We start from the raw sequence: 27588 nt of genomic DNA, 5'->3' as shown, positions 1-27588 counted from the left end.
GGATCAATGATGTTTTGAATCACTTTTTGATTTAATGGAGTTGTCTTTATGCGGTTATATTTGCGTTACTTGAAAGGTGCCTTGCAAAACACACGGTCCACAAGTTTCAGTAAGATTAAAGTTCATTCAATTCAGCAGCTTTTATCTTTAGCAGCTGAATAACAGAATGAAGAAATCTTTCACGAGCCATAGAGAGAAGCAAAAGGAAAATCGGGTGAGCCAATACCCACCTCAGAAACATTTAGTATAATCACACCCCTTGCCCTCCTCCTCGTCTGCAGTCTCACTTGAGAGGCGGTGCTGGTGCAATGATGAAAAGTTTGGGGAGGAATGATTAATTCTGCGTGACACACCTTCAACTGTACCCTAGTATAATCCTGTTACACACTAGGCTACCAGTTCAGAGTGTCATTTAACTGTGACTGTGCTTGTACCAGCCAGGCAATCTTTTTTTGCAACTTCTTGTGCCCAGAACATCATGTCAGCTCCAGCTGCTTCAACCAGTCCCATTCCATCTGGAATGAAAGTGTGGACATCATTTCCAGAGCTCCTGATGATAGGGGAATTTGTAAGTGACATTGCACTATTTTATTAAGTTGTTGTTAAAAATGTATTGCTGTATTTATACTTTGGATTGCAGTGTGTCTTTTCCAGGATCCTTGATATTCCTGTAGGCACATAGAGAGCATGTAATGGGAAACTGGGGCACGTGAAGCAGAGAATACCCGTCAAAGAGAGTGTAAAATGAGAGGCATCGAGAGAAAAGAAAGGAGGTGAAAGTAACAGAAAGAGAATGAGAGAGAGACAAGAACAGAGCAGGCAGAGAGAATGAGATAAAAGAGGCAGGGAGAATAAAAGCACACAGAGCAGAGACATCAAGCACAAAGGGAGACGGGCAGCGACGGAGAGAAAGAGGAGAAGGCAAAGGGAGGAAAGTGAGAGCCAGGGAAAAAGAGAGAAGGGAGAGAGAGAAACAGAAAAAAGGTGAAGAGGAGGGAGTGAGAGAGGGAGAAAGACACATAGATATAGATAGAGGGAGTAAAAGGAGAGAAACGGAGTTAAAGGGAGAAAGACAGTCGGAGAAGAATGAGACGAGATGATTGTAGAGAGACACACACATGCCAAGGGAAATAGAGAGAGGAGAGGAACATAAGAGAGAAGAATGAACAGATAGAAAAGGGGGAAAAATGCTCTGAAGTGAGGATGGCTTAAAATTGAAAGGCAACTTATTCTGAATTAAATAAATAAATCTGAACATAAATGATTGAAGATCAATGCTTACAAGTAATTACTGTACTCTCTCAACTAACCTAGGTTTGTTGAGCCACGCCTGTGAGAGAGAAACACTGTTTTCCTGGTGTTAGTGTTTGCAGCAACAGTTTACAGGTGTATCGCAAATGAGTCATTTGTAAAACACTGAACGATTTAGATAAGCAAGTGGCAATATTATTATTCCGCTGGGAATAAAACAATTGAGGCATTTTTAAGTTTTTCCTACTTGCTAAAAGAATGCAATAGCCTGCAAAAGTTACTTGAGCCAGTCTGCAGGTTGTTTAACGCTTTGGCCCCGGCTGCTAAAAACAATTCCGTTTCACTATAGGAATGTTTCAGCAGGAGGTCCCAGTTGCAAATCAACAGGATTGGCAGGAGGCTGAGAGCAGGTCACATGCTCGCCTGCAGGGCAAATGAAATGCAGCACCGGAGAACTAAAAGGAGAAGAACATACGGGAAGGGTTACTTCCCCTCTAACTAGTCAATGTTTAAGTGTGAAGCTGTTTTCTGTTACCAGGTTTCCTTGTTTCTGTGGGAAGAGTCATATCGAATCATAGAATGGTTACAGCACGGAAGGAGGCCATTTGGCCCGTCGAGCCCATCCCGGCTCTCTGCAATAGCACTTCAACTAGTCCCACTCCCCCGCCCTTTCCCCGTAGCCCTGCAAATTTCTTCCCTTCAGGCACTTATCCAACTCCCTTTTGAAAGCCGTGATTGAATCTGCCTCCACCACCCTTTCAGGCAGTGCATTCCAGATCTTAACCACTCGCTGCGTAAAAAAGTTTTTTCTTACGTCGCCTTTGGTCCTTTTGCCAATCACCTTAAAACTGTGTCCTCTGGTTCTCGACCCTTCCACCAATGGGACCAGTTACTCTCTCTATCTACTCTGTCTAGACCCCTCATGATTTTGAACACCTCTATCAAATCTCCTCTCAATCTTCTCTGCTCTAAGAAGAACAACCCCAATTTTTCCAGTCTAGCCACGTAACTGAAGTCCCTCATCATTCTCGTAAATCTTTTCTGCACCCGCTCTAAGGCCTTCACATCCTTCCTAATGTGCGGTGCCCAGAATTGGACACAATATTCCAGTTAAGGCCGAACCAGTGTTTTTTACAGGTTCATCATAATTTCCACGCTTTTGTACTCTATGGGCTGGATTTTGCCAGCCCTGGGGAGGCGGGTTTGCAGGTGGGACTGCCGGGAAAATGGCAGAATTTGGGGGCAGGTGCCCAACCCGCCTCCATGCCATCTTGCCAGGAGGCGGGTAGCCGACTCGCGCCGGCTCCCGCCTCCTCGAGGCAGGAAGGGGATTAATGCCAATTAACTGCCTGCTAACAGGTAGTTAACAGGCAGTTTTTTGGCTGATCCCTATTTTGAGCCCTGAAGTTTGGGTTTCCCGACAGCTCCAAACCTCGCCAGGGTCAGCGAGGCGGGCCGTTGGTCTGCGGGGGTCGGAGGGGTCGAGATGTCCAGTGTGCAGGTGAGTAATGGATGCATGTGTGCAGAGGTAAGTGTGTGAGGTGTGTGTAAAGTGTTTTAATAAGTTTTGCTTACCTTTACTTCTTCCTGCAGGCTTCCTCCCTTCAGGTCTCAGGAGTCCCTCAGCTCACCGGCACAGAAAGCAGAATGGCCGCTGAACTGTCAAAAGCTGCAGCCTTTCTGATCAGGAAGGCTTTCTAATTGAGTCTTGAGTAAAGACACAACTTAGAAGACAGATTGTCAGTGTTTGACAGCTTCACAGAGCTGTCAAACGATGACATTTCATCTGTCAAAAGCTCTCGACAGATGAAACGGCACTCGCTGACGTCACCTGTAATTGGCTTTCCCTTAATTGGCCTGCTAAGCCCGCTGGGCGGGCTTAACAAGGTCAATGAAGGGAAAATAGCGTCGGTTGGCCAAAAGTCGATGGAGGCGGGACTAAAACCCAACAAGTGGGAGTCCCGCCTCCAAAAGCTCCCCATTGACAAAATCCAGTCCAATACCTCTATTTATGAAGCCCAGGATCCCGTATGCTTTTTTAACTGCTTTCTCAACCTGCCCTGCCACCTTCAACGATTTGTTATACCCCTATGTCTCTCTGTTTGTGCACCCCCTTTACGATTGTACCCTTTAGTTTATATTTCCTCTCCTCATACTTTCTACCAAAATTTATCACTTCACACTTTTCTGCGTTAAATTTCACCTGCCAAATGTCCGCTCGTTCCACCAGCCTGTCTATGTCCTCTTGAAGTCTATCACTATCCTCCTCACTGTTCACTATACTTCCAAGTTTGGTGTCACCTGCAAATTTTGAAATTGTGCCCTGTACACCCACATCCAAGTCATTAATATATATCAAGAAAAGCAGTGGTCTTAGTACTGTCCCCTGGGGAACAACACTGTGTACCTTCCTCCAGTCCGACGCCTGGGGAACACCACTGTATACCTTCCTCCAGTCCGACCCCTGGGGAACAACACTGTGCACCTTCCTCCAGTCCGACCCCGGGGGAACACCACTGTGCACCTTCCTCCAGTCCGACCCCGGGGGAACACCACTGTGTACCTTCCTCCAGTCCGACCCCGGGGAACACCACTGAATACCTTCCTCCAGTCCGACCCCGGGGGAACACCGCTGTGCACCTTCCTCCAGTCCGACCCCGGGGGAACACCACTGTGCACCTTCCTCCAGTCCGACCCCGGGGGAACACCACTGTGCACCTTCCTCCAGTCCGACCCCGGGGAACACCACTGTGTACCTTCCTCCAGTCCGACCCCGGGGGAACACCACTGTGTACCTTCCTCCAGTCCAACCCCTGGGGAACACCACTGTGTACCTTCCTCCAGTCCGACCCCTGGGGAACACCACTGTGCACCTTCCTCCAGTCCGACCCCTGGGGAACACCACTGAATACCTTCCTCCAGTCCGACCCCTGGGGAACACCACTGTATACCTTCCTCCAGTCCGACCCCGGGGAACACCACTGTGTACCTTCCTCCAGTCCGACCCCTGGGGAACACCACTGTATACCTTCCTCCAGTCCGACCCTGGGGAACACCACTGTGTACCTTTCTCCAGTCCGACCCCTGGGGAACACCACTGTATACCTTCCTCCAGTCCAACCCCTGGGGAACACCACTGTATACCTTCCTCCAGTCCGACCCTGGGGAACACCACTGTATACCTTCCTCCAGTCCGACCCCTGGAGAACACCACTGTATACCTTCCTCCAGTCCGACCCTGGGGAACACCACTGTATACCTTCCTCCAGTCCGACCCTGGGGAACACCACTGTATACCTTCCTCCAGTCCAACCCCTGGGGAACACCACTGTGTACCTTTCTCCAGTCCGACCCTGGGGAACACCACTGTGCACCTTCCTCCAGTCCAACCCCGGGGGAACACCACTGTATACCTTCCTCCAGTCCAACCCCTGGGGAACACCACTGTATACCTTCCTCCAGTCCGACCCCTGGGGAACACCACTGTGCACCTTCCTCCAGTCCGACCCCGGGGAACACCACTGTGTACCTTCCTCCAGTCCGACCCCTGGGGAACACCACTGTGTACCTTCCTCCAGTCCGACCCCGGGGGAACACCACTGTGTACCTTCCTCCAGTCCGACCCCTGGGGAACACCACTGTGCACCTTCCTCCAGTCCGACCCCTGGGGAACACCACTGTGTACCTTCCTCCAGTCCGACCCCGGGGGAACACCACTGTGTACCTTCCTCCAGTCTGACCCCTGGGGAACACCGCTGTGCACCTTCCTCCAGTCCGACCCCGGGGAACACCACTGTATACCTTCCTCCAGTCCGACCCCTGGGGAACACCACTGTGCACCTTCCTCCAGTCCAACCCCTGGGGAACACCACTGTATACCTTCCTCCAGTCCGACCCCTGGGGAACACCACTGTATACCTTCCTCCAGTCCAACCCCTGGGGAACACCACTGTATACCTTCCTCCAGTCCGACCCCGGGGGAACACCACTGTATACCTTCCTCCAGTCCAACCCCTGGGGAACACCACTGTATACCTTCCTCCAGTCCGACCCCGGGGGAACACCACTGTGCACCTTCCTCCAGTCCGACCCCTGGGGAGCACCACTGTATACCTTCCTCCAGTCCAACCCCTGGGGAGCACCACTGTGCACCTTCCTCCAGTCCGACCCCTGGGGAGCACCACTGTGTACCTTCCTCCAGTCCAACCCCTGGGGAACACCACTGTGTACCTTCCTCCAGTCCAACCCCTGGGGAACACCACTGTGTACCTTCCCCCAGTCCGACCCCTGGGGAACACCACTGTGTACCTTCCTCCAGTCCAACCCCTGGGGAACACCACTGTGCACCTTCCTCCAGTCCGACCCCTGGGGAACACCACTGTGCACCTTCCTCCAGTCCGACCCCGGGGGAACACCACTGTATTCCTTCCTCCAGTCCGACCCCTGGGGAACACCACTGTGTACCTTCCTCCAGTCCGACCCCTGGGGAACACCACTGTGCACCTTCCTCCAGTCCGACCCCTGGGGAACACCACTGTGCACCTTCCTCCAGTCCAACCCCTGGGGAACACCACTGTATACCTTCCTCCAGTCCGACCCCTGGGGAACACCACTGTGCACCTTCCTCCAGTCCGACCCCTGGGGAACACCACTGTGTACCTTCCTCCAGTCCGACCCCTGGGGAACACCACTGTGCACCTTCCTCCCATCATCCTTTTGTATGAGGCTTTTGCTTTTTGATACATTCAGCACCGGCTGTTGGTCTCTGATCTCTTACTGCAGTTTAGAAGAATGAGAGGTGGTCTCATTGAAACATACAAAATTCTTACAGGGTGTGATAAATCCATGTAGTGGAACAAGAACTCGAAGAGGCGATATCTTGGAACTAGTATGAGTATTTTATTAACCAGAGTAACAAACATCATGCCTGCATCCTGGCATTCCACCTTTGCTGACCTTGACAGGAAGCAAACCTCTGACCTTAACAGGAAGCAAACTTCTGACCTTAGCAGCAGCATTGGCTACAGCACCACCTGGGGGATAACCTTAATCGTAACATCCCAGATTACTATATCCCTCTTCCCTTAAGATTTCAGTATGAATTTCTTAACAGACAACCATTCCTGAGGGTCACATAAGGAGTCTCCATTCATCATGTTCCATACTTGACGAATCTAACAGTTCAGTATCAATCTATCTGGTGGCTTGCGAGACCTTTGTGAACGTCTAACTGTACAGTCCCTGCTTGTTTGTGGTGAAGCCACCAGCTGCTCCTGAGCAGTGCTCAGAGTACCTGACTCTGCAACGATGGTTTCCTCTTGACGAATAGGTTCCTGTGGAATTGTCTTTGTCCCTGGGGGTGGCACCACAGATTCACTTGGATAACTGGGGGCAACCCTGTCTTCAGTCATTGCATCTGGAACCTTCATTTCAATTTCCCCTTGTCTGGGAAGTATCTGATCTACATGCCTGCGTACTACCCTACCATCTCCCAACAAGACCTTGTATGATACTGGACCTGTCATTGAGTCTATGAAGCCAGGAATCCACTTTGGTCCATAACTGAAATTCCTGGTAAGGACCGCATCTCCTTCTCCAAAACTTCGGCTCTTTGTTCTTTTGTCATGGTTCTCTTTTTGTTTGTTTTGTCTGTTTTCCATTTTCCTTCTTAAGTCTGGGTGGACAAGGTCAAGAGTGGAGCGTAGTCTACGACCTAATAACATCTCAGCAGGAGAGAGTCCTGTGGTGGATTGAGGTGTTATTCTGTAGCTGAACAGAACCCATGACACTTTGGCTGCTAAATTCCCTTCTGCACTTTTTTTCATCACCTCTTTAAATGTTTGTATGGCTCTCTCCGCAAGTGCATTCAAGGACGGATGATATGGAGCCGAGGTCACCTGCACTATGCCATTTTTTCTCAAGAACTCTTTTGTCTCTGTACTCACAAAACAAGTGGCATTGTCACTCACCACGATTACTGAAGCTCCGACGCAGGCAGTCTATAGTAGTAGTGGCGGAAGCAGAATTTACAGGATAAACATCCATCCATTTGGAATGTGCATCAATGATTATGAGGAACATCTTCCCCATGAATGGACCCGCATAATCTAAGTGCAATCTTCTCCATGGTTTATCCGGCCACTCCCAGGGGTGGAGAGGAGCCGCTGCTGGTGCCTTCCGGTGTTCCTGACAAGTGCTGCATGTCTTGACTAGATTTTCTATCTCCTCATCTAGCTTTGGCCACCACAAGTAACTCCTAGCCAAGGCTTTCATACGCGAGACCCCAGGATGACACTGATGTAGTTGCTCTAGGATAGACTGTCATGCTGGCTGTGGAATAATCACTCGTGCTCCCCACAACACGCGACCATCCTGCACACTCAGCTCTGTTTTCCTGACATTGTAGGGTGTGAAGTCAGCCCCTTCCGGATGCTGTGGCCATCCCCTCACCACATATTCTCGAACTCTAGGCAGTACTGGATCTTTACCTGTCCATGTTCTTACTTGCTCTGCAGTCACAAGTGCCGTGTCAGTGTCCTCCAACATCAAAACTCTGTCCTCTGGAGCTGCACGGATAGGTGTGCCTGGCAGTGGAAGACGGCTCAAGGCATCTGCGTTTCCATGGTACTTGCCCGCCTTGTAGATGATGACATACTCATATGCCCTCAACGTCACTGCCCACCTCTGGATCCGGGGTGACACCATCTGTGGAACTGCTTTCATTTCATTGAAAAGAGAGAGAAGAGGTTTATGATCGGTGCATATGGTGAACTTCCTGCCATATATGTACTTGTGGAACCTCTGTAACCCAAACATTACTGCTAACCCCTCTTTGTCTAACTGGGAATAGTTTTTTCCGCTGGTGTTAGAGTTCGGGACATAAACCCTATTGGTCTTTCAGTTCCATCTTCCATGCAGTGTGAAAGAACTGCCCCCACCTCGTAAGGTGAAGCATCACAAGAGAGAACGATGTCTTTCTCTGCATTGTAGTGAACCAGCACATCCGACGACAGCATCAGTTTCTTGGACTGTTCAAATGAAACCCCCTGCTCCTCTCCCCACTGCCACTGTGTCTCCTTGCGCAATAGTTTGTGAAGAGGTGCTAACACAGTTGACAAGTTTGGTAAAAACCTGTTATAATAGTTCATCAGTCCCAGGTAAGCTTTTAACTCAGCCACATTTGTAGGAGCAGGGGTGTCCTGCAGTGCTTGTACCTTCTCCTTGAGTGGATGGAGCCCGGTGGCGTCCACTCTGTGTCCCAGGAACACTACCCCATTCCCCAGGAAAGTGCACTTACTCCTCTTGAGCCGGAACCCTGCCCTCTCCAATCTCTGTAGTACCTCTCTCAGAGTGCTCAGATGCTCCTGGTCGGTTCTTCCCGTCACCAGAATGTCATCCAGATAGATGGAAACATGTGGAATCCCTTGCAGTACCCCTTCGATTGTCCTCTGGAAGATAGCTGGACTAGATGAGACACCAAACGGTAAGCGGTTATATGTAAACAAGCCCTTGTGTGTATTTATGGTGACATACTTCTTTGATTCGTCATCCAGTGTAATCTGCAAGTAAGCATGACTCATATCCAACTTTGTGAATTTCTTTCCTCCAGCCAGGTTTGCAAAGAGATCCTCTGTTTTGGGAATCGGATACTGCTCTAGTTTGGACACCCGATTGACTGTCAATTTATAATCTCCACAGAGTCTTACCGAATTGTCCGGTTTTAGAACAGGTACTATGGGAGCTGCCCATTCTGAACATTCCACTGGCTCCAGTATGTTCTCTCTCAATAGACGGTCAAGCTCAGCCTCTACCTTTGGCTTCATGGCATAAGGCACAGGTCGTTGTTTAAGGCTCCATCCACTCAAGGAGAAGCTACAAGCACTGCAGGACGCCCCTGCTCCTACAAATGTGGCTGAGTTAACAGCTTACCTGGGACTGCTGAACTATTATAACAGGTTTTTACCAAACTTGTCAACTGTGTTAGCACCTTTTCACAAACTACTGCGCAAGGAGACACAGTGACAGTGGGGAGAGGAGCAGGGGGTTTCATTTGAACAGTCCAAGAAACTGATGCTGTCGTCGGATGTGCTGGTTCACTACAATGCAGAGAAAGACATCGTTCTCTCTTGTGACACTTCACCTTACGGGGTGAGGGCAGTTCTTTCACACTGCATGGAAGATGGAACTGAAAGAACAATAGGGTTTATGTCCCGAACTCTAACACCAGCGGAAAAAACTATTCCCAGTTAGACAAAGAGGGGTTAGCAGTAATGTTTGGGTTACAGAGGTTCCGCAAGTACATATATGGCAGGAAGTTCACCATATGCACCGATCATAAATCTCTTCTCTCTCTTGGTTTTGCTGTCCTCCCCCTTTTGATTTGGATTCCTCCACAGGTGATTTCGCCCTGCAAGCTCGTTTTATGTGTCCTTGTTTCCCACACTTGTAGCACTTTTCCTCCAGAAACCGGCATTCACTCACCAGGTGATCGCCCTTGCATCTATAACATGCCTTCACATGCTCATGTTGTGGTTTCTGATGCATGTTCAACTTGTGCACAAGAACCTGACCTGCAACTTGCATAGCATTAGCCCTGTCTGAACCCTGTATTTCTTTTACATCTCGGTTCGCTGTCTCTATGGCTTGAGCAAGTTACAATGCTTTTTCATAAGTAAGCCCAGTCTCGGATAATAATCTACGCTGCATTCGGTCGTCCATAATTCCGCAAACTAGCCTATCTCGCAGCATTTCCTTCAGGTTGTTCCCATAATTGCAATCTTGTGCTAATTTACGCAACACCACTACATAGTCCATTACGCTCTCTTCCTCTTTCCTGTTCCTTGAATTAAACTTGAACCGTTGTACAATCTCACTAGGCTTAGGGTTGAAATGTTCTTTTAGCAAAGCCACTAATTCAACAAATGATTTGTCTCCAGGCTTTTCAGGACTGAGCAGATTCCTCATCAAACTGTAGGTCTGGCTTCCCACTGAACTAAGTAGAATGGCTTTCCTTTTTCCGGCATCATTTATTTCATTTGCTTTGAAAAAATAACCCAACACTTCACAGTATTCCTCCCAGGTTTGTGCTTGACTATCAAAAGCAGAAACCATTCCTACCATGGCAGCCATGCTCTCTTCCAACTGGTAGCTAACTTCAGCTCGTGATTTTGTTGTTTAAAAGTCCTGGCAGACTTCTCTTCTTTATCCAGGGTCCTTTTTACCTTGTCGCCAAATGTGATAAATCCATGTAGTGGAACAAGAACTCGAAGAGGCGATATCTTGGAACTAGTACGAGTATTTTATTAAACAAACAGAGTAACAAACATCATGCCTGCATCCTGGCATTCCACCTTTGCTGACCTTGACAGGAAGCAAACCTCTGACCTTAACAGGAAGCAAACCTCTGACCTTAGCAGCAGCATTGGCTACAGCACCACCTGGTGGATAACCTTAATCATAACATCCCAGATTACTATACAGGGCTTGACAGAGTAGATGCAGAGAGGATGTTTCCCCTGGCTGGGGAGTTTAAAACCAGGGGTCACCGATTCAGAATAACGGGTCGGCCATTTAGGACTGAGATGAGGAGAAATTTCTTCACTCAGAGGGTGGTGAATCTTTGGAATTCCCTACCCCAGAGGGCTGTGGAGGCTCAGCTGTTGTGTATATTCGAGGCAGAGATCGATAGATTTTTGATATTAAGGGAATCAAGGGATATGGGGATAGGCAGGAAAGTGGAGATGAGGTAGAAGATCAGCCATGATCTTATTGAATGGTGGAGCAGGCTTGAAGGGCTAAATGGCCTACTCCACAGGAAAAATATCCATCCGTGGCTAACGAAAGAAGTTAACGATAGCATTAGATTGAAAGTAGAATCTTATAATGTTGCAAAGAATAGTAGTAAGCCTGAGGATTGGGAGAGTTTCAGAAACCAGCATAGGATGACCAAAAAATTGATAAAAAGGTTAAAAGTAGAAAATGAGATAAAACTAGCAAGAAATATAAAAACAGATTATAAGAGCTCCTACAAGTATTTAAAAAGGAAGCGAGTAGCAAAAGTAAACATTGGCCCTTTAGAGGCTGAGACAGGAGAAATTATTATGGGGAATAAGGAAATGGCAGAAATGTTAAACAAATATTTAGTACCTGTCTTCACAGTAGAAGACACAAAAAGCAGACCAAAAATGGCGGGGAACCAAGGGTCGAATGAGGGTGAGGAACTTAACATAAGTTAATTAATATAAGTAGAGAAAAAGTACGAGAAAAACTAATGTAACTAAAAGCCGACAAATCCCCTGGACCTGACGGCCTACATCCTAGAATTCTAAAAGAGGTGGTTGCAGAGATAGTGGATGCATTAGTTTTGATCTTCCAAAATTCTCTAGATTCTAGAATGGTCCCAGCGGATTGGAAGGTACCAAATATAATACCGCTATTCAAGAAAGGAGGGCAAGAGAAAACAGGGAACGGCAGGCCAGTTAGCCTGACATCAGACGTCGGGAAAATGCTGGAATCCTTTATTAAGGGAGTGGTATCAGGGCACTTAGAAAGTCATAACATGATTAGACAGTCAACATGGTTTTATAAAAGGGAAATCATGTTTGACCAATTTATTGGAGTTTTTTGAGGATGTAACTAGCCGGGTAGATAAAGGGGAACCAGTGGATGTAGTATATTTGGATTTCCAAAAGGCATTTGATAAGGTGCCACATAAAAGGTTATTCCACAAGATAAGGCCTCATGGGGTTGGGGGTGTTACGTCCGTGTATAAGAAGACACAGACTGCGGAGAACGGTACAATAGGTGTTTACTCAACGTGGCTCAGACTGCAACTGATCTGTACAGATTACTACTCAGCGTTATATACAGGTGTAGTCACTGCCGGTACTACAGTATACATGAGTTGTAAAAAGTAGTTCCCCCCTTAAAGGTACATACATTACAATTCCTCCCCTTTTAGATTAACAGCACCATAACACTCATTTAACAATTAAATATCAAACTAATTACAATTAACACTTTTAACATGCAACATTAGCTGAAAATAGTCTATTTATAAATTCAGTTTTTGGGGAGGCTTCCTGATCCTTTCTGGATAGCGCCTTTCCTGAGTGTCTTGCTCTTGGTGCGGAGGTGATTCTGGCCCCCTGTCGTCGGTTGGTTCATCAGCTTCCGATGCTACTGTTTCTGGGGTAGATGTTACCTGTACGTCGGGTTCATCACCAGGTACATATGGGCGAGGCATGGGGTTGACTTGTTCCTGTGACTCTAGGATCTGGTCAACATAGCATCTCACGATGCTCTCCCCAACGTCCACTGTGTACATTAGTGGGCCCTGCCGTGTGCATATCGTTCCTGGCTGCCATTTTTCTGTTCGGTAATCGCGGGCCAAGACTGGTTGCTCCTTAATAACAACAGAAAATGCTGGAAAAACTCAGCAAGTCAGGCAACATCCGTGGAGAGAAATTTGAGTTGACGTTTCGGGTTTGACCCTTCTTCAAAACTGGAGAGAAAAGGAACTAGATCGAAGGCAGGGCTGCGATCGAACAAAAGAATAAAAGAACCAAAAGAAGTAAAAGAGATTAGAAGCTAGACGAGATGGTAATAGGCTGTGATTAGGTGTAAAGTGTACTGGCAGGGCAAAAGATAGCTGCCAGGTGTGAGAGAGAAACAAAAGGAAAGGGGGGGGGGAAAGGAAAGGAGTGGAAAAAAATAAGTGAAAATGAAATAGGGGCCGAGGTTATGATCTGAAATTGTTGAACTCGATATTGAGACCGGAAGTCGTAACCTCGGCCCCTATTTCATTTTCACTTATATTTTTCCACTCCTTTCCTTTCCCCCCCCCCTTTCCTTTTGTTTCTCTCTCACACCTGGCAGCTATCTTTTGCCCTGCCAGTACACTTTACACCTAATCACAGCCTATTACCATCTCGTCTAGCTTCTAATCTCTTTTACTTCTTTTGGTTCTTTTATTCTTTTGTTCGATCGCAGCCCTGCCTTCGATCTAGTTCCTTTTCTCTCCAGTTTTGAAGAAGGGTCAAACCCGAAACGTCAACTCAAATTTCTCTCCACGGATGTTGCCTGACTTGCTGAGTTTTTCCAGCATTTTCTGTTGTTATTTCGGATTTCCAACATCTGCAGTATTTTGCTATCGTACTGGTTGCTCCTTGTTGGCTTCTCATGGATGTGCTGGAATTGCTTACTCTCAACATCTCTTCGTACGTTTGGTCTGAGCAAATCCAGGCGAGATCTTAACCTTCGGTTAAAGAACATCATGGCTGGGGCCTGGTTGGTGACTGCATGTGTCGCATTCCGGTAGGCGAACAGGAAATTGTCCACCTTGTGCTGCAGCGGAATGTTGTCATTGTACATAGCCTTTATTGCCTTCTTAAAGGTTTGTACGAATCTCTCAGCCAATCCATTTGTGGCTGGATGATACGGGGCGGATGTCTAATGCCTTACCCCATTCTTTTTCAAGAACCTCTGGAACTCTTCGGACACAAACTGTGGTCCGTTGTCGGAGCAAATCTGTTCGGGCAAGCCATTCCTGGCAAAAATGGTCCGTAGGACTGCAATAGTTTTCTCCGTGGTGGTGGAGGACATTTTGATGACCTCAGGCCATTTCGAGTACGCATCCACGGCTATTAAAAACATTGAGTCCATGAATGGACCAGCAAAATCAATATGCACCCGTTGCCATGGAGATGAGGGCCACTCCCATGGGTGTAGAGGGGCCTGTGGTGGTGCATTTTGGACTTTCTGGCATCCTGAGCAGCTCTTGGTCAGGTCCTCGATTTGTTTATCGATTCCCGGCCACCACACATAAGCCCTGGCTAGGCTTTTCATTTTTACCCCTCCCAGATGACCCTCATGAAGCTCATTGAGCACTCTATCCCTTAACTTGGGTGGAATTACCACTCGGGATCCACACATCAAGGTCCCCCGGCACATTGACAGCTGTTCTCTCCTTGTCGAGAATGCTGGCAAAAGTGAGTCGCCATGTGCTGGCCATCCCTTCACCGTCAAATCATATACCCGAGACAGTGTCGGGTCATTTCGGGTTTCCTTTTCGATACAAGCGTTAGTTACCGGTAGGTATTCAACTATAGTCGAATGGAATATTTCGACAGGATCAACTGCTGGTGCTTCCTCCGCAGTAGGCAGTGGCAGGCGTGATAGCCCATCAGCATTTCCATGCTGTTTCGTGCCCTTATATTCAATCTCATAGTGGTGCGCCCCTAGAAAAAGTGACCATCTTTGTAGTCGTTGCGCAGTCATCACCGGGGCGCCCTTCTTCGGATTAAAAATGGAGACAAGAGGCTGGTGATCAGTCAGCAAGGTGAATTTCTGCCCGTGCAGATAGTGATTGAACTTTTTCACTCCCCACACTAGGCTGAGGGCCTCCCTGTCAATCTGGGCGTAGTTACGCTCGGCTGAGGTTAGTGATCATGACGCAAAGGCAATTGGCCTCTCTGAGCCCTCCGAGAATTTGTGCGACAGCACCGCTCCAATGCCGTAGGGTGACGCATCACATGCCAACCGAATTGGTAATGCTGGGTTGTAATGGGCCAATACCTCTTTCGATGTGATTAGTGTTTTGCTCTTCTGGAAAGCTCATCTACATTCGTCACTCCACTTCCATGGCACCCCAGTTTGCAGTAGGGTGTTCAGTGGGTGTAGTATTGTAGACAAATTTGGCAAGAACTTATGGTAGTAGTTTACCAGCCCGAGGAACGACCTCAGTTGTGACACATTTTCCGGTGCTGGAGCCTTGACTACTGCCTCAATCTTCTCTGGGGACTTATGTAACCCCTCTTTATCGATAACGTGGCCACAATACGAGATCTGTTTTCTAAAAAACTCGCATTTGGGGCGGTTAGCTCGGAGCCCATATTCCTGCAATCTAGTGAGCAGCTGCTCCAGGTTGGCAAGGTGATCACTGTCATTTTCACCCGTGACCAGGATGTCGTCCAAATAACACTGGGTCCCTGGGATCCCTTGCAGGACTTGTTCCATTGCCCTCTGCCAAATAGCCAGAGCTGATGCTACCCCGAATACCAGCCGGTTGTATTGGTAGAGACCTTTATGGGTGTTGATTGTGAGGTATTTTTTTGATGCTTCTTCTCCCTCCATTTGCAGATACGCCTGGGCCAGATCAATCTTAGTGAAGCGTTTCCCTCCAGATAGCGAGGCGAAAATATCTTCAATCCGCAGAAGTGGATATTGTACGGTGTGAAGGATCGGGTTCACTGTTACCTTAAAGTCCCCACAGATGTGAACCTTCCTTGGTTCCCCAGGCGTGCTGCTCAACGACTTTTTCATCACAGGGACGATGGGTGTAGCCCACTCACTCCAGTCTACCTTGGACAGTACACCTGAACGTCCCAGACTCTCCAGCTCTGCTTCGACGGCTGGGCGGATCGCATAAGGTACTGGTCTGGCCGTAAAAAATTTTGGGCTTGCGTTTACTTCAATTTTAATCGTCGCTGTCATGCCTTTTAATGTTCCGAGTCCTTGCTGGAACACTTCTTTCACGTCAATTATGATCTTTGACAGTCGCCCAGGTGTGACGTCGTCATCCTTTTTGTCAGCCACAGTCAGTGCCTGTATGGAATGCCAATCCAGTTGTATTTTCCGGATCCATTCACGTCCCAGTAATGGTGGTCCTCCATCTTGCAATACATACAGGTCTAATTTTGGTGTTTCCTTACCGTTATATATAACGGTCACCCTTATTTTTCCTTTGGGGTAGACTTTTTGCCCCGTGTACGTCTTCAAAATAATTTTTGTGTCTCTCAAGGGTATGTGTGAGAATAGCCGCTCGTAGTCCCGTTGGTTTATGACTGTTAGGGCTGATCCTGTGTCCAATTCCATCTTTACCTGGACTCCTGCTATCTTGAGAGTGACCCAAATGGTTCGGTGATCCTCCATTGTGATCACATTATGTAGTTTCAGACAACTCAGTTCCCTGCTTTCGGAGTCGTTATCACTCTTTTGTTCATCTGAACTATTCTCCGTTATCTTATGTACCTTCTTGTACTTTCCTTTGGTCGGTTTCTTATTGCTGGTTTTCTTTCCCGACCTGCAGACTCGTGCTATGTGTCCTACTTTTCCACACTGTCTGCACACTTTGTCTTTGAACCAGCAATCATTCTGGTCGTGTGTTGTTCTGCCGCAGCGATAGCACTTCTCTGTTCCATATGACATTTCGTTTGTGCCATATTCTTGCGGTCTCTGTTGTATCTCTGCAGCGCCCCGTGCTGCTGCTTCATATGATACCGCAATGCTGAAAGCCTTTTCCAGCATAAGGTCCTTTTCAGATAAAAGCCGTTTCTGGGTTCCTTCACTTTGAAGCCCACGCACAAACTTGTCCCTTAAGGTATCTGCCAGTCCCGCTCCAAACTGGCAGTGTTTCGATAGTTTGCGCAGTTCTGTTAAATAATCAGCATTGCTTTCATCCTTATGCTGGTTCTGTTTGTGAAACTTGAATCTTTCTGCTATCAGCAGCGGTGTGGGGTTTAAATGTTCCTTTAGTATCGTTACTATGTCTTCAAAACTCTTTTCCATTGGCTTCGTTGGGGTTACTAGATTTTGTAATAAACCATACGTCTTTGCACCCATTAAATTTAACAATACCGACGCTTTCTTGTCATCTGACACCCCATTTGCCTTGCAGTGCACCTCTATTCGTTCGACACATGTAGCCCAATCTTCGACTTCATTGTCAAATGCGGTGATACTGCCACTCTTCAGCATTTTGGGTGTGGTTTAAAATGGCGTCTCCCAATGGCTTAAAATGGCATCTCCCGCGCTTTCCTTCCTCCCCCGCTGCTGCCGACGCCGCTCCCGGCGGTTCTCGTGGTAATGGCGGCGCCCTGTAGGTTTCGCGTGATTCTCCTGCGCTTTTGCCAACGCTGCTCTCGGCAGTCCTTGTGGCAATGGCGGCGCCTCACGGGTTTCTGCGCGTCTCTCTCTCCCTCTCTCCGACGCTGCTCAGCCCCTGAACACCGGCTGCGCCCTGTGCGCTCTGCCCTCTCTCTCTCTCCCCCATCGATGCTGCTCGGCCCTTTGCTGTGCCGCTCGGTCGGGCTCTAGCCCGCCGCTGTCCGGGAAGGGTCTGCGCACTACCTGTTGCCAGCCCGTTTCGCTGGACCACCTCGACTGGAAAGCCAAGCCTGGCTCTCGACAGCCTCCCCCGCAATTCTCGAGTCTCTGCTGGATGACTGGGTGGTTGCCCGTGGTCGACGCCCGAGTCTCTGGCCTTGACCTCCATTCCACTGATCTCCAGGAACGAATCCCCGGGAGGAGATGCAGAGTTGCAGGTAGGTTCGAACCTGCCTCGTCGCCAATGTTACGTCCGTGTATAAGAAGACACAGACTGCGGAGAACGGTACAATAGGTGTTTACTCAACGTGGCTCAGACTGCAACTGATCTGTACAGATTACTACTCAGCGTTATATACAGGTGTGGTCACTGCCGGCACTACAGTATACATGAGCTGTAAAAAGTAGTTCCCCCCTTAAAGGTACATACATTACAGGGGGTAATATAGTTGCATGGATAGAGGATTGGTTAACAGACAGAAAAGAGAGAGTAGGTATAAACGGGTCATTTTCAGGTTGGTAGGCTGTAACTAGTGGGGTGCCGCAAGGATCAGTGCTGGGGCTTCAGCTATTTACAATCTATATTAATGACCTAGATGAAGGGACCGAGTGTAATGTATCCAAGTTTGCAGACAATACAAAGCTAGGTGGGACAGTATGCTGTGAGGAGAACACAAAGGGCTGGATTTTACCAGCCCTGAGGTGGCGGAGGCGGGACTGCTGGGGAAATCAAAAAGAATGGGAGTGGGTCCCAAACCCACTCCCAACCCACCTCCAACCAATCTTTCCGGGAATCTGGTCCCCGATTTGCGCAGGGACACGAATCCTAGCGGCGGGAATATGATTATCGCCACTTAACTGGCAGTTAAGAGGTTTTTTCCAATTTTTAGACTTCTGCTGTGGGCTTCCCAACATTGCGGAACCCCGCCAGGGTAAGTGAGGTGTGCTGTGGGTCTGTTGTAATGTCTGTGCATAGATGACAGCTGCAGAAGTAGTGTGAAGGATGCAATGGGACACTGGTGAGTATCAGAGGTAAGGAAATGTTGTGAAAGTCATTTTAAATGTGTTTAGATTTTTTTTGTAGGTGACAAGCTTTGAAGTGTTTGTGTGGCCTCACCTCATTGGGAGACGTGGCCTCACCTCATTGGGAGAAGTGACAGATTGCTTCTGTACCCTCACCTGCAGCTGCCATCTGTTTTATCCTAAGGAGAGACTAATTGGTGAGCCTGGGGGCAAGGGTTCACCTTTGTACAGTGATTTTCAGTGTTTGACAGCACCTCAATGCTGTCAAAAACTGTCAAATCATCTGGCAAAAATAAATCGTTCCTGTCCCTTTAAGAAAACCAGCAGATGAAGCGTCATCAACTGACATCATCTGACACCGGCTTTCCCTTAATTGGCCAGCAAGCCCGCAGGGTGGGCTTAACAAGGCCAATCAGGGGAAAATAGCGCCTGTGCGTCGGACGTCGCTGGGGCGAGATTAGAACCCGGAAGGCAGCAGTCACGCCCCCAACTCGTCTCGGCAGGTAAAATCCAGCCCAAAGAGTCTGCAAAGGGATATAGATAGACTAAGTGAGTGGGCAGTAAGGTGGCAGATGGAGTATAATGTAGGGAAATGTGAGGTTATTTACTTTGGTAGGAAGATTAGAAAAACTGAATATTTTTTAAATGGTGAGAAACTTTTAAATGTTGGTGTTCAGAGAGATTTGGGTGTCCTCATGCAAGAAACACAAAAAGCTAGCATGCAGGTACAGCAAGCAAGAAGGAATTCAAATGGCATTAACCTTTAGTGCAAGGGGGTTGGAGTATAAGCGTAAGGAAGTCTTGCTACAATTGTACAGGGCCTTGGTGAGACCACACCTGGAGTAATGTGCACAGTTTTGGTCTCCTTATCTAAGGAAGGATATACTTGCCTTGGAGGCAGTGCAACGAAGGTTAACTAAGTTGATTCCTGGGAGGAGAGGGCTGTCCTATGATGAGAGATTGTGTAGAATGGGCCGATACTCTCTAGAGTTTAGAAGAATGAGAGGTGATCTCATTGAAACATACAAGATTCTGAAGGGGATTGACAGGGTAGATGCTGAGAGGTTGCTTCCCCTGGCTGGAGTGTCTAGAACTAGGGGGCATAGTCTCAGGATAAGGGGTAAGCCATTTAAGACTGAGATGAAGAGGAATTTCTTCACTCAGAGGGTTGTGAATCTTTGGAATTCTCTGCCCCAGAGGGCTGTGGATGCTCAGTCATTCAGTATATTCAAGGCTGAGATAGATAGATTTTTGGACTCTAGGGGAATCAAGGGATATGGAGATCGGGCGGGAAAGTGGAGTTGAGGTCTGTAATGATATCAGCAAATAGTGATGGTATTTGCCTGTTTGATTATGATGCCTTACCAGCATGTTTGCCTGATTGATTACTTATGCCTGACCAGCAGAGGGCATGTGACAGAGACAAGCAGTTTGGTTTTAGTTTTGCTTTTAGATGGATCACTAGCATGGTGTCTCCTGTAATGCTGTTAAAAAGAGTTGAACAGACTTTAGATTAAAAGACATTCTCTTTCATAAATGTCTCGTCATTGAACCCACAAAGAAATCAATACATGGTGTCAGAAGTGATTGAGAGAGATGAAGAGGAAAAATCTGAAGTTAAATCAGCTCTCCACATATTAGCAAGCCAAAAGAGAACATCGTTACTTACCATTGGAGAATAGCTAACGAAGTGAAAAAATGGTAGGCTTACACCCACCGGCGAAGCTTCAGTTGACAGGTAATGTGGCTGAAAATTGGAGAAGGTTCAAACAACGCTTGGAGTTGTATTTATCAGCAATCGGAGCTGACGAGAAAAGTGATAAAATGAAAGCGTCAGTGTTCTTACATGTCATGGGTGATGAAGCGCTGGAGGTGTATAATAACTTCACTTTCGCTGCTGATGGAGACAAAATGAAGTTGGATAAAATAATGGAACAGTTTGAGGCCTACTGCATACCTAAACGTAACGTGACGTTTGAGAGGCATAGATTTTTCACATGTGTACAGAAAACGGGTGAGACTATTGATCAGTATGTGACTGAACTGAGAAACTGAAGCAAAACATGTGAATTTGGGGGACTGACAGACTCGCTGATAAAAGACAGACTGGTGTGTGGTATTCCAGATAATGGTCTAAGGGAAAGACTGCTAAGAGAGCAAGATCTAGACCTGGGAAAAGCCATAGCACTGTGTAGGGCTACAGAGACTGTGAAGTCGCAGGCAAAGGAGCTGTTCAGTGACAGTAGCTGCAACGTGGATGCAGTGAGAAAGAACGGACACAAACCGTTTAACAAAAAGAGCGCCAATGTGAAAAAAGAGGCGTGGCCAGCGAACGAAAATGAAAGGGACAATCGAAAGTCATGTAGTCGATGCGGTACACAGCATCCACCAAGAAAGTGTCCAGCATATGGTAAAACATGCAATATTTGCAACAAAAACAACCATTATGCCCGTTGCTGTAAGAACCAAGCGCAACAAAGCAAGGTCCATGCAGTAGATGAAAGCGAGATAGAGGAGTTCAATGTAGATGCTGTGTCTGAAAACAAAGAAGAAAAAAGAGACTGGATGTTGACACTAAAAGTGAATGACATACACATTCCATTTAAATTGGATACTGGAGCACAAGTTAATGTGATATCAGAGACTGATTTTAAGAAAATTAGACCCAAACCAAAGATACATGGAATAAAAGTGAAAGTGACAGGATACTCAGGTACTGATATACCAGTGAAAGGAAGATGCATTGTCAAAGTAACACACAAGGACAGAGAGCACACGCTAGCATTAATCGTGGTGCCAAAGGATGTGCAAGCCATACTAGGTTTAAAAGCCTGTGAGAGACTGAACCTGGTACAGAGAGTCCTCGTTGTGGAAAGCGAAGGAGAGACAGTCTATGATGAACTCATGAAAAAGAACAACGACCTATTTAAGGGTCTAGGCTGCCTTCCAGGAGAACACATGATCAGAGTAGATAAAAGTATGCCAACGGTCATACATCCATGCAGAAAAATTCCGTTTGCTCTTCAAAAGGAACTGAAGGCAGAGTTGGACAGGATGGAAAGCCTGAACGTGATTCAGAAGATAGATGAGCCAACTGAGTGGGTGAGTTCCCTCGTCATTGTGGACAAAAAGAATGGAAAGCTCAGAATTTGCCTGGATCCAAGAGATCTAAACAGAGCAATAAAAAGAGAGCACTTCAAGCTTCCTACACGTGAGGAAATCATGTCACAGTTTGCAAATGCAAAGTATTTCAGCAAGTTAGATGCATCATCAGGATTTTGGCAGATGAAATTGGACGAAGCAAGTTCAAGACTGTGCACGTTCAACAGTCCATTTGGCAGATACAGATTCCTAAGGTTACCATTTGGCATTGCCTCAGCTCCTGAAGTGTATCACAAAACTATCCATATGATCTATGAGCACCTGGAGGGAGTTGATACATCAATGGATGACATCATAGTATGGGGAACCACGAGAACTGAGCATGACGAGAGACTGAAAAAAGTGCTGGAAGCAACAAGGAAAACAAACCTGAAGCTGAATAGAGAGAAATGCCAGCTCGGGGTGACAGAACTGACATTCGTGGGGGATATCCTTAGCAGTGAGGGCATCAGACCAGATCCCAGAAAGGTGTCCGCCATTGAGAATATGCCAAAGCCACAATGCAAAAAGGACGTGCAGAGGTTTAATGGAATGATCAACTACATGGGTAAATTCATATCCAACCTCTCAGAAAAAATGGCGCCACTGAGAAGACTAACTGAAAAGAACATAGAATGGGAATGGAATCATGAGCATGAGAAGTCATGGAGCGATCTAAAGAAACTGCTCACAGAGGAACCAGTTCTGAGGTTTTATGACCCAGCGAGACCCATCAAGATATCATCAGATGCATCACAGAGTGGGCTCGGTGCCGTTCTTCTGCAAAAATATGACTACTGGCAACCTATTGCATATGCATCGTGCTCAATGACAGACGCGGAGACGCGATATGCTCAAATAGAAAAGGAGCTGCTCAGCATCACATACGCCTGTGAAAGATTTCACCAGTTTGTGGCAGGACAAGCAATCAGTGTAGAGACAGACCATAAGCCCTTGATTGCATTGTTCCAAAAGCCACTAAATAGCTGTCCGCTTAGAATACAAAGAATGATGATCAGGCTGCAACGCTATACACTGAATGTTGCGTACACACCGGGTAAACTGAAGTATACAGCAGACACGTTGTCCAGAGCTGTTGACCCAAGTGAGCCCGCAAACACCAAAATGGATGAAAAAGTGAACGCCTACGTGGACATGATCACAAGTGCACTGCCCATAGCAGATGCAAAAATGGAGCTCATAAAGACTGAGACAAACAAAGATGAAACAATGAGACGACTGAGGAAAAGCATCTTGGATGGATGGCCCAACATGAAGCAAGACTGCTCACCTGACATGGCAGAGTACTGGAACTGCAGGGCGGAACTATCAGTGGTCGAAGACATCATCTACAAAGGAAGTAAAATAGTTATCCCAAAGAGTCTGAGAAAAGAGATGCTAAAAATGATCCATGGAGGACATCTGGGAATCGAAAAGTGTAAGAAAAGAGCACGACAGGTGATGTACTGGCCACGAATCAACCAAGATGTGACAAATGAGGTGTCAAACTGCACAATATGCCTGAAATATCGAGCAAGCAATCCGGTAGAACCACTAAAACCACACCCAACACCAGACAGACCTTACCAGAAGGTAGGCGCTGACCTATTCGTATGTTAAGGGAAGGACTATCTTGTAGTCACAGACTATTACTCCCTGTATCCAGAGGTTTGTAGACTGTACACCACCACTGCAGATGCTGTGATAAGATGTATGAAAGCCATATTCTCCAGATATGGCATGGCAAGCGAGGTCTTCACAGACAACGGACCCCAGTTTTACAATGCAAGTTTCCGACACTTTGCCAAAGAGTGGGACTTTGTCCACACAACGTCAAGTCCTCACTTTCCACAGTCCAATGGACTAGTGGAAAAATCGGTCCAGACAGTGAAAAGACTGATGTACAAGGCAAAAGACAGTGGAACTGACTTCTACCAGAGCATGCTTGTATACCGCACAACGCCGCTCGAGTGTGGTATGTCACCAGCCCAACTCCTTATGGGACATCTGCTAAGGTCAAACCTATCCATCCCGGAGAACCTCCTGAAAACAAAAGAGGGGGAGAAAGTGAGGAAGTTCAAAGAACAACAGAAAGAAAAGCAAAAGTACTACTATGACAGAGGAACACAAAACCTACCTGAACTCCACACTGGTGACCAAGTAAGGTTCAAAGACAAAACAAACATATGGACTCAGAAGGGAACCATCCTGAGTGAAGTCCAACCAAGATCATACACCATTCAGACAGATGAGGGTGCTGTTCTGCGAAGAAATCGTAGGGATTTTCTCATGGGACCAGCCACAGCAGGTCAAAAGACTGATACTGTTGAACAACCTGATCACACAGCAGGTCAAAAGAGTGATACTGTTGAACAACCGGATCACACAGCTGAGAAACCATCATCTGAGGCAACAACTCAGATTCAAGGACAATCAATCAGAAAATCCTCAACACATGGGAAGCCTCCTGAGAGACTCATTGAGCAAATTTAAGGACTATTGTTATAGAAGGAAGTAATATTATCTTATTCTTTCTTCAAGTTCTAGTGTATTTACATATTTCATGTGAACACACAAAGCAAGGTTAAAAAACCTTGATAATGATAATGTTAATGTAAGTTCATTAAGTGTTACAGTTAAAATGCAGATTAATACAAAGAAAACATGTTGTTAGTTAAAAGTAAAATACTTTTGTTTTAAGAAAGGGAGATGTAATGATATCAGCAAATAGTGATGGTATTTGCCTGTTTGATTATGATGCCTTACCAGCATGTTTGCCTGATTGATTACTTATGCCTGACCAGCAGAGGGCATGTGACAGAGCCAAGCAGTTTGGTTTTAGTTTTGCTTTTAGATGGATCACTGGCATGGTGTCTCCTGTAATGCTGTTAAAAAGAGTTGAACAGACTTTAGATTAAAAGACATTCTCTTTCATAAATGTCTCGTCATTGAACCCACAAAGAAATCAATACAAGGTCGATGATCAGCCATGATCTTATTGAATGGCGGAGCAGGCTCGAGGGGCCGTATGGCCTACTCCTGCTCCTAATTCTTATGTTCTTATGTTCTTAAGTCAGAACAAAGTCATTCAGCACCAGCCACACCACTCCCTGTAGACTTTAGCAATTTTAAAGAACTTTAGAAAACACCAAACACTTAGTCAATTGGAGCAACATTCATTAGAAATCAATTAGAAACTAACGTGAAAACAGTTGATGATCCCTTTAAATAACGCTGGTGGGGGTTCCTTCCTCCTACTGAACACATGTTGAGCTGTGTGAGCTTAAGTGAAGGCATTAGCTGGAGCACTGATCACCAAAATCACAGCGCTGGCGTCAAATCAGCTTTTCACGCTGATTGACGTCATGATCTGCCTACTCTGTATACTTCCGGCGGACGCTCACTGCATGCACTAACGCCCTCATCAATATGGCGTCAGGCGCAACTTGCACTAGAAGTGTGCGCGCGGGCCGCGGACGCCATTTTGGACCTCTAAGAGCACCCGTAGCACCCAAAAAACGGCTCTGAATTTTGACTTTCATTTAGATGAAGTCGGGCCACTTACTGACCCTTTGGTCATGCGAGCTGATCTCATACCAACTTACGTACCAATAAAGGATAAATATGCAAACAAGAAGTATTACATATAAATAGATAAAAACATATAGAAGTCACAACAGGAAACAGGGCATTTGCCCAACCAGTCCATATTGGTGTTTTTGCTCCATAAGAACAAATTTACACAGACTCTTCTCATAAGAACATAAGAAGTAGGAGCAGGAGTAGGCCATACGGCCCCTCGGGCCTGCTCCACCATTCAATAGGATCATGGCTGATCCGAACCTAGACTCACATTCACTTCCCTGCCCGCTCCCCGTAACCCCTAATTCCCTTATCATGTACCTTCAAAACCTTTTCCTTCGTCCATCTATCCAATCGATTCTTGAATGCTTTTTGAATGAAACATGGTTTTTGCCTCAACCACTAACACTGGAAATGAATTCCACAGCTTCACGACTCTGTGAGCAAAGCAGTTTTTCTGGCCGTCTGTTTCGTATCTCTTACATTTACCCGGTTAAAATGCTCAGTGTTATTTACCTGCAGAAAGCTGAACTTAAGGTGGAAGTTTAGGCTCGATTTCAGATTGGAAGTGAAGTGAGGTTGAGGCTGAAGGTGGAACTGAATTTGAGTTGTGGTTGCGGTTGAAGGAGAAGCTGAAGGTGACGAACTGATTGAAGTTAAGGTTTAGGCAGCGATTAAATTTGATACTGAAGTTGAGGTTGAATATAAGACGAAGTTTGTGACAAAGTTTGAAGTTGAGGCTGCAGTGGAATTCAAAGCTCTGGTGGAGCCGATAAATCCCCAGGGCCTGATAATCTACATCCCAGGGTACTTAAGGAAGTGGCCCTAGAAATAGTAGATGCATTGCTGGTCATCTTCCAGAACTTGATAGACTCTGGAACAGTCCCCATGGATTGGAGGGTAGCTAATGTTACCCCACTGTTCAAAAAAGGTGGCAGAGAAAAAGCAGGGAATTATAGACCGGTAAGCCTGACATCGGTAGTGGGGAAAATGCTAGAGTCTATTATAAAAGATGTAATAGCAGAGCACTTGGAAAGCAGTGACAGGATTGGACAAAGTCAACATGGATTTACAAAAGGTAAATCATGCTTGACTAATCTACTGGAATTTTTTGAGGATGTAACTGGTAAAATAGATAAGGGAGAACCAGTGGATGTGGTGCATTTGGACTTTCAGAAGGCTTTCGATAAGGTCCCGCATAAGAGGTTAGCATGCAAAATTAAGGCACATGGGATTGGGGGCAAGGTATTGACTTGGATAGAGAACTGGTTGGCGGACAGAAAGCAAAGAGTTGAAATAAACGGGTCGTTTTCCGAGTGACAGGCAGTGACTAGTGGGGTACCGCAAGGATCGGTCCTAGGACCCCAGCTGTTCACAATATATATTAATGATCTGGACGAGGGAATTGGATGTAATATCTCCAAATTTGCAGACGACACAAAGCTGGGTGGGAGGGTATGCTGTGAGGAGGATGTCGTGAAACTCCAGTACGATTTGGACAGGTTGGGTGATTGGGCAGAAACATGGCAAATGCACTATAATGTGGATAAATGTGAGGTTATCCACTTTGGTGGCAAAAACAGGAAGGCAGATTATTATTTGAATGGCAATAGATTGGGAGAAGGGGAAGTGCAAAGAGACCTGGGTGTTCTTGTGCACCAGTCGCTGAAGGTAAGCATGCAGGTGCAGCAGGCGGTTAAGAAGGCAAATCGTATGTTGGCCTTTGTAGCAAGAGGGTTTGAGTACAGGAACAAGGAAGTCTTGCTGCAGTTGTACAGGGCCTTGGTGAGACCGCACCTTGAGTATTGTGTGCAGTTTTGGTCACCTTACCTGAGGAAGGACGTTCTTGCCATGGAGGGAGTGCAGCGAAGATTCACCAGACTGATACTTGGGATGGCAGGAATGACGTATGAGGAGAGATTGTGTCGATTGGGCTTATACTCACTGGAGTTTAGAAGAATGAGAGGGGATCTCATTGAAACCTATAAAATTCTGTCAGGTCTGGACAGACTAGATGCAGAAAGGATATTTCTGATGGCTGGGGAGTCCAGAACCAGGGGTCATAGTCTAAGGATAAGGGGTAAGCCATTTAGGACTGAAATGAGGGGGAATTTCTTCACCCAGAGAGTGGTGAACCTGTGGAATTCTCTGCCACAGAGGGCGGTGGAGGCCAGTTCATTAAATATATTCAAGAAAGAGTTGGATATATTTCTTGAGGCTAAAGGGATCAAGGGATATGGGGAGAAAGCAGGGACAGGGTACTGAATTTGGATGATCAGCCATGATCTCATTGAATGGCGGAGCAGGCTCGAGGGGCCGAATGGCCTACTCCTGCTCCTATCTTCTATGTTTCTATGTTTCTATGAATTTAAGATTGAGGTTGAATTGCAGACAAAGCTGAAGGTAAAGTAACGTTTGAGGCTGAGATTGAGGCTGAGTTAAGTTCATGTTTAAACTGCGAGCCAACCTCCAGTTTAAAGTTTTTTC

General features: G+C 46.7%; 1 protein-coding gene across 1 annotated transcript in view; it reads left to right on the top strand.

Annotated features, from left to right (window-relative positions):
- The first annotated feature begins 397 nt into the window (after positions 1–397).
- The window catches only part of LOC147112993 (myelin and lymphocyte protein-like), a 41087-nt gene continuing 13896 nt past the window's right edge, over positions 398–27588 (top strand). Inside the window, exon 1 of the mRNA XM_085998235.1 lies at positions 398–568. Coding sequence (XP_085854361.1) covers positions 479–568 — 90 coding nt within the window. The 5' untranslated portion in view covers positions 398–478. The remainder of the gene's footprint in view (positions 569–27588) is intronic.

Source organism: Somniosus microcephalus, chromosome 9 (genome assembly GCF_052327205.1).
Source record: "Somniosus microcephalus isolate GS21.2 chromosome 9, FLI_Smic_1.0, whole genome shotgun sequence".
Lineage (NCBI taxonomy): Eukaryota > Metazoa > Chordata > Chondrichthyes > Squaliformes > Somniosidae > Somniosus > Somniosus microcephalus.
The sequence above is the reverse complement of the archived record's forward strand: the minus strand, read 5'-3'. Positions and strand labels throughout refer to the sequence as shown.